This window comes from Penaeus vannamei, chromosome 25, assembly GCF_042767895.1.
Source record: "Penaeus vannamei isolate JL-2024 chromosome 25, ASM4276789v1, whole genome shotgun sequence".
Taxonomy (NCBI): domain Eukaryota; kingdom Metazoa; phylum Arthropoda; class Malacostraca; order Decapoda; family Penaeidae; genus Penaeus; species Penaeus vannamei.
Window position 1 is genome coordinate 11872573 of NC_091573.1, and position 8630 is coordinate 11881202.

Consider the following 8630-nt stretch of genomic DNA (forward strand, 5'->3'; position numbering starts at 1 on the left):
CATCTTGTTTATGTGCAAGTTTATCGGATTTGTGTTGAATTCCGTTCGGAGTGTAATATGTGTGTGATTGAACATCGATTTAGAATAAAGTGAACACAATATAAGGATATTGAGGTTAAATTAACTGAATATAAATTGTACAACAACACGGCATTTTAGATTTATTCATTTTAGTCTATAACCCCTTTTTAAAATAATTTTCAAACTGGAATACGGAGCTAAAAAAATGTAGTGAGTTTGTTTAACCATTTTAGTCAGGGGAATCGAACAATTGACAGATTAATTCTGATTGGTTATATATTTTCGCGGAATTTGATGCAGTTCAAACAATGCACAGATTGCACAGTTTTGCCAGATCACAGTAAAATGTGAGTTGTGTCGCTAATTTGACCTTGATGAATATATAGTGTTCTGATTTTTAAAAATGGTATTGCGTGTTCGAATTGCTGGCCATTTGATCTGGTCTGTGATTAATTGTATGTGTGTGTGTGTGTATCTGTATGTGCATGTATGTGTATGTGTGTGTGTATGTGTGTGTGCGTGTGTGTGTGTGCGTGCGCGCTTGTGTGTGTGTGTGTGCGTGCGCGCTTGTGTGTGTGTGTGTGTGTGTGTGTGTGTGTGTGTGTGTGTGTGTGTGTGTGTGTGTGTGTGTGTGTGTGTGTGTGTGTGTGTGTGTGTATGTGTGTGTGTGTGTGTTTCTTGTGTGTGTGCGTGTGTGTTTGCGTACATTGCATATGTGGACCACATGTACCATTTGCAATACTGAAGCACAACGACAACTGAAATATCACTGCCCTCACCACCTCCATTCTGTGTGTGAGCGCGTGTGTGTATTCTCTGTGTATCATATGTGCGCAAACCAGTTGTATACCCGTACACACTATCAGTCGCCATATATTGGATCAGAAATAAAAACTGCATTGCAACAGTTCAACCGCAAACCCAAACTACCATCACATCATCCATAAAACACTCACACGAATAAACACGCGCGCACACAGAAACACACACACGAATAAACACACACACAAACACAGAAACACACATACAAATACAGAAACACACACAGACACAGACACAGACACAGACACAGACACAGACACAGACACAAACACAGACACAGACACAGACACACACACAGAAACACACACACACACACACACATACACACACAAATAAACACACACACAAACACAGAAACACACACACACACATACACCAAACCCACATACACACCACCCCTACCCCCACCAACAAACACAAGTACAAAACAAACACAAACACACTCTCGCACACCGAATCTCACCCCCTCCCCCCTCCTCCCCCTCCCACAGCGGCGACACAGCGACCTGCCTCTACAACCTGCCCCACGAGGACGAATCTCTGCCTCGCGTGCTGCCGGGGAAGCTGCTCTCCCTCGACGCCCAGTGCAGGAAGGACCGCGGGACGTCGGCCTGCTTCGTGAGTCTTGTTTTTGTTGATGCTTTTGTTTTCTTTGATTTTGGGACTTTTCTACTCATGAACCAATTAGTGTACACACACACAATATGTATGTGTATACATATATATATATATATATATATATATATATATGTATATATATATGTATATATATATATATATATATATATATATATATATATATATATATATATATATATATATATATATATATATATGTGTGTGTGTGTGTGTGTGTGTGTGTGTGTGTGTGTGTGTGTGTGTGTGTGTGTGCGTGTGTGTGTGTGTGTGTATGTGTGTATGTGTGTGTGTGTGTTTCTGTGTTTGTCATAAAGTATTTTCATATTCTAAATATTAAAATATATTCTTATTAAATTTACTGTACTGTTTATTTTCAATGTGATTTCACTATGTCTGTTTCTTTTTCAAAATTGCAATTTGTAGACAATCCTTTCGAAATTTCTATCCCACAACATGACCATAAACCTAATTATCGCAATTAATCCCCGGTAATGCTGTCACCACACGAGAATTTGGACTTTCCAAATTTCGAGAAAAAAAAAACTATGGTTAGCATGACTTTAATTCTCTTAAGCGTCGTGGGTGGAATGAATTAATTCCTCTGTTATAGAAATGTTTTTTTTCTATTAGCATTTTATTCAATAAACAAATGATGAACAGGAAGCTTATCACAGTGTAAATCTTAAGCATAAACATTATGATATAAATAAGCAATAATATCTATTAACAATTCATATCTAAGGTTAACTCTGTACCCTCCCTTTTCCTAAAAAATTATAAATCAATAGCCATTAACATAAACAAAATCAAAATATATGTGAGATGGAACCTAGACTCTCCCCCGTTCTACCAGTTCCCATGAATTTCCTTGAACATAAATTAATCATTCCCCTTCCCTTTAATGTTCATATTTTCCTCACCTTCACTTTGTTTTAATAGATAATTGCACTCTCAATCTGTTCATTAATATTGCCGGAACTGTCATCTTTGACTGATTCCGTTGCTGTATCCACGGGCCAAAAATTAAAAATTAAATAACTAAAATGTTCCCTAGCAACAAAGCGTCATGGCGTGTTGTTTTCGCCACACATTCTCAACCTTTTCTTCTCGTCTAAATTATCACAGCTCAATATACAGGGATTCCATAATTACATTAATCCACATGAAATATCACAGTATATAATAACAGGCTAAAAAAACGACATTAAATACCAGCACTTAACATAGCTGTGTACCTTAACTACCCGAAAAAATGCTTAAAGATGCTAATCCCCCCTTCCTTCCTCCCCCCCCCCCCCCCTGAGCAGAAGGACGACCGAGTGTGCGCCCAACTCTTCTGCTTCGACGCCTCCAGCGGGTACTGCGTGTCTTACCGTCCTGCTGCCGAAGGGTCTGACTGCGGCAACGGGAAGATCTGCAGCAACGGCCGATGTGTCTACGATAACGGCAACAGCATCTCCGATTTTGATGTGCACAGGTGAGGGCTCCGATTTTTTTTCTCTTTTTTTTCGCTTTTTTTGTTGGGGGGGGGGGGGAGGGGGTATTTTTTGAGAGGTGAGGGGGAGAGGGTGTGTTTTGTAGTGGGTGTTGTAGTGGAGTTTTGGTTATGATTGTTAATCCTCTTGTATAGTCATGATTAGTTTTGTTTTGCGTAACTATATACATGTATTTTTTTTCCTTGACGATTATGCACACACACACACACACACACACACACACACACACACACACACACACACACACACACACACACACACACACACACACACACACACACCCACACCCACACACTCACACCCACACACCCACACACACACACCCACACCCACACACCCACACACCTACACACCAGACCATACCCGCCGCACGCACACACAACAAACCCAATTTTCTTTTTCAGCATTTCCAATCTCATCCCGCCAATCCGCCCCAATCACGCCGTATCAGAGCTTGATCAATCACTCCCTGACACAATGTTCATATTTGTTCAACTTTCAGGTCCGGTGAACATTATCTTTTCGAGTCGACGCAGATAAAACCAGTGTACACAGACCCCCCCTCCTCCACCACCCCGGAACCCCCCACCTCTTCCACAACAGCTAGGTGAGTTTTATTATATATATATTTTTTGGGTTTTTATCTTTATTACCATTTTCTCATTTTATTTCTGTTTGGATTATGTAAATGACTTTATATTTTTTTTATCAGCGGATGTCTGTCTTTTTTCAGTGAGTTGATAATTGTGAAACGTAGAATATGACTTTAGTTTTTACGGTAATTTTTTTTCTGCTTTGATGTATGTCACTCACTGCGCGTTTTTAAGCAACGTATTTGCCGGAAGATATAGCAAAACGACCATTAATATATATGCAAATATATATATATATATATATATATATATATATATATATATATATATTAGTATATAGTTATAGTTATATAAATGTTATCTATATGCATATATATACATGCATATATACATATTAATGAATATATCTATCTGCCTATATATATATGCATATATATATATATATATATATATATATATATATATATATATATATATATATATAAATATATATATATATAATATATATATATATATAATATATATATATATATATATATATATATATATATATATATATATATATATATATATATATATATATATATGTAATATATATATATATATATATATATTACATATATATATTCGTTTTGCCATGCTTACTATATTGGAATTTTAAAAAGAGCTTTTAGTTTTAACGTAAAAATAAAAATAAAAGAATATATATTACCTGCAGTCCTCTAACTAAAAATCTGTTTCTTTTTCACGCTTTATAAGACCAATTTCTCTTTAATTCACATTAACTGCTCTGCAATATTTATGTCAGTAATCGCTTTTCTGCTTATTTTTCACTTTCTTCATTTTCATCTTTATTTTTAAGCATATTTTTCACTCTGCATGTTTTTTTTCTTTATTTTTTTTTAAGCTCCAGCTCTCTGCACTTTTTCACTTAACAAATTTCACTTCATTTTTCATGCTGACTGACTTCACATACTAACTCTCGGGCTGCGTGTCTGTCTGTCTGTCTCTGTCTGTCCGTCTGTCTGTCTGTCTGTCTGTCTTTTATCCCCGGTCTCTGTCTGTCTGTCTGTTTCTCTGTCCCTGTCTTTCTCTCTTTCTCTGTTTCGCTTCCGCCCTCTCCTCATCCTTCTCCTCTTCCTACTCTTCTTCTTCTCCTTCTTCCTCCTCCTCCTCCTCCTCCTGCCCTTCCCCCTCCTCCTCCTCTTCTTCTTCCCCCTCTTCTTCCTCTTTCTCTTCCTCTCCCTCCTCCTTTTCCTCCCCCTCCTCCTCCTCCTCCTCCCCCCTCCCCCTCTTCTTCTTCTTCCTCTTCCTCCCCCTCCCCCTCCTCCTTTTCCTCCACCTACTCCTCCTCCTCTTCCTCCTCCTCCTTCTCCCCCTCCCCTTCTCCCCCATCCTCCTCTTCCTCCTCCTCCTCCTACTCCTCCTCCAGGGGCGCTCCTCCTTCTTCTCCTCCTCCTCCTCCTCCTCCACCCCCTCCCCTTCTCCCTTTTCCCTCCTCCTCCTCCTCCCCTTCCTCCCCTTCCTCCCCTTCCTCCCCTTCTTCTTCTTCTTCTTCTTCCTCCTCTTCTTCCTCCTCCTCCTCCTCCTCTTCTTCCTCTTCCTCTTCCTCTTCCTCTTCCTCCTCCTCCTCCTCCTCCTCCTCTTCTTCTTCCTCCTCCTCCTCCTCTTCCTCCTCCTCCTCCTCCTCCTCCTCCTCCTCCTCCTCCTCCTCCTCCTCCTCCTCCCCTGCCCCCGTACCCCATACTGAAGACGAGCCTCCTCCTACCAGGTCCAGCTGGTGGAACAGATGGGACCGTACTAGATGGAACGACCGCAATACCACCCCACAGACGACCACCACAACCACAACCACAACCACCACCACAACCACAACCACCACGCCCTCACCCCCCAAGAGCCTCAAGAAAAACTTTATAGATTCAGTGAAGCCGAATAGTGGTAAGACGCTGGATGCTAGTAGTGCTAGTTGTAGAAAATGGGGATTTGGCGTTGATTGTTGGTAGAAAATGGGGATTTGGCGTTCGATAGTAGAAATGGGCTTTATTTCATGGTAGAAAATCGGAACTTTGCATTATATGATGGTACAAAATGGGAATTTGACATTGTAAGGCGGTAGAAAAATATTTCTTTATAGAAAATGGGACCTTTGCATTGTGTGATGACAGAATGTGGGAATTTTAGATTTAGATGGGAGACTATGGGAAATTGGCGTTAGTTGATTGTGCAATATGGGAATTTTCATCGACCAGTGACAGAATATGGAAATTTGATGGGAGAAGATGGTAATTCTCATTGTTTGAAAACATAAAATGGGAGTATGGTTTTATTGAGGCTAGAAGACTGGATTTAGTATTGTTTTATAATTTTTTTTAGCATAATAAGTTATAGAAAATGTCAATTTAGCATATATTGCTTAAATATATATATAAAAAATAGGTATTGTTGGATTACAGAAAGTAGCAATTAGCAATGTTAGAATTTGTGGGAATTTGTTATCGTATGATGATATGAATTTGTATTTGCTATTGCTAGATTAGATAATATAGATAGCATAAAACTTACTAATTTAGCACTAGATGATAGATAAAAATAGATATTAAGTGACAGACATATTTTGTACTAGAATTAAATTGCTATTTTGTGCTAGATATATTATGCATCATGAATTACGCTGCCGTTTAACATTTTGAATATAAATGTTCGTAATCTTTTAGCGTGTAAGATTAGAGCTTTTTCGTACTATATTTTGCTCTTATTTTAATCATAATATCATAGAACATAGAACATAGAACATAGCTCCTGCTTCTAGACTGACACAGTTTCCTTCATACAAATAAACGCATATTTAACACATAAATTCGCTTCACACAAACCAGGTTTCTTTTTCACCATACACCACCCACAGTGCACCATCTTCTGTATCTGCCTTCACAATCACCATATGTATATTTATCGCCATCACTGTATCTCTTTCGACAGGTACGATAAACCGCTCATAAAACACCATGCACTGTATTTCACCATCCTCCTCTTCGTCATCACCATACCCACAACCATAAGCCTTCCGTTAGTAGTACTCCATCCTCATCATGTTCACTATATCGCCCTTAATTGTCATCCTATTCCATCCTTTCCACCATCAGTTTTTAAAAGTCACCATATATAAAGACATGGATTACATATCTCGGCTTGTAGATACACAATACACCACTCGACACTGTAGCCGTTAATATACCAGTCGAGATAGATCTTCCCCTATCCGCCACATTCCGTCACCATATACCAACTAGTATAACTCTTTTTCCCCCCATCACCATCTACGCGCTTAGTCGTCACCATACATCACTGAAGACATATCCTACCTTATTACCATACCCACTCTAGCCTTCATCACACACACCGCCCCTTAGCGTCACCGTGCACAACATACCTACTTCTACCCGTCATCATATGCATCACCATACACACCATCCCAGTGCCTATCCTCCATATACATCACCATGTACACCATCCGTGCCTATCCTCCATCATATACATCCCCACAGCCGCCCTAGCCTTCACCATCCGCACCATACCGTCCCCACACCACCATGCCCCCATCGCCCCGCCTTCACCATCCGCACCATACCGTCCCCCCCACACCACCCTGCCCCCACCGCCCCGCCTTCACCATCCGCACCATACCGTCCCCCCCACACCACCCTGCCCCCATCGCCCGCACTGACCCGCTCCCCCCGCAGATAATGAGTGCGAGGACCGCATCGCCAACATCGCCGGCAGCCTCACGTGCCAGGAGTTCCTTCGCTCCTACGGCTTCCGCTACTGCGGCCACCGCTACATCCAGAAGAACTGCTGTCGCTCCCAGAAGGAGATGTGTCGCGGCGCCTAGGGGGGCGTGGCGCGGCCGCTGGTTCCTCCCCGGCGTGTGGGTGGGTGGGTAGCCTGAGCCTGGCCGCGGGCGTCGCTAGGCTCGTTCGTCCGTCTGTCTATCCGTCCGTCCGTCTGTTTGTCTGTGTCTGTCTATCCGTCTGTCTGCCCCGGTCTGGACCACCCAGACAGGACTCTCACGCCCTCGAAGGAGCTGGCCGAGCGCCCTTGGCACTTCCGCCCGCCCGCGTCCCCGTGCTGGGCCTCCTCCGCCCGCGAGTGATGCTGGCGACGGCGCACATGCAGCGTCGGTGCAGCTGCATCCTTGGGTCGCCCGGCATTGCGCAGCGGTTGCAGGATCAGGCCTGTTCCCCCTCTGGAAGCGGCGGCGACTTGCTGGCAAGACGGCGCCGCTGGGAAGCAGAGAGGGAAGGGCGGGGCGGAGCGGGCGCCCGGCTGCCGACCCGCCTTCGCCGACGGGCGTCGCCACGGCACCTGCCAGCAGCCGCCTGTGCTGCCGCCACTTGGAGAGCCTGCGCCCCGCCGCGCCGGTCCGCGAGGCCGCCGCGGAAGCCAAGAGTTCGTGCCTAAATTCAGTCAGGTGGCTCGGCCTCACGAAAGATGAACGCGATTTTTGAAGAAAAAAAGTTTTTGAGACAGACTCAGTGAAATCCTCAGGCAACACCATAATCGTGCAACAGAACTGAAAAAGGTTATAAGTGAAGATTGGCAACATGATCCCAGGAGTTGACGCATAAAAAAGGTCAAGAAAAGGATATGCATACATACAAATATATGTGTATATATGTAGGTATAGATACATACATATAATATGTCTATATGTATATGTTTGTGTGTAAGTATATATACATATGTATATACATGTATATCACCATATATATATATATATATATATATATATATATATATATATATATATATATATATATATATATATATATATATATATATATACGTACATATGTATCAATGTAGACGTATGTATGTCTATATATGAATCTTATATGTGAATCAGGTCCAAAGCCTTTGGCCAAATGGTGTACATGAGTTTTTTATTGGTTTCAAGGAACGTCTTCCAGTCGAAAAGAACACTTGATCAACTCCTTTCCAAAAAGTGGCACACGCACCTGCAGAATTCCGAGTGGCAAGCCCGCAGGTCAAAAGAGGT

General features: G+C 42.0%; 1 protein-coding gene across 1 annotated transcript in view; it reads left to right on the top strand.

Moving 5' to 3' along the window:
- The window catches only part of LOC113814304 (A disintegrin and metalloproteinase with thrombospondin motifs like), a gene marked incomplete in the record, with an annotated part of 254087 nt that extends 245749 nt beyond the window's left edge, over positions 1-8338 (top strand). The window contains 5 exon segments of the mRNA XM_070138901.1: positions 1335-1461; positions 2790-2959; positions 3481-3585; positions 5343-5512; positions 7315-8338. Coding sequence (XP_069995002.1) covers positions 1335-1461; positions 2790-2959; positions 3481-3585; positions 5343-5512; positions 7315-7463 — 721 coding nt within the window.
- Between the last annotated feature and the right edge of the window lie 292 nt (positions 8339-8630).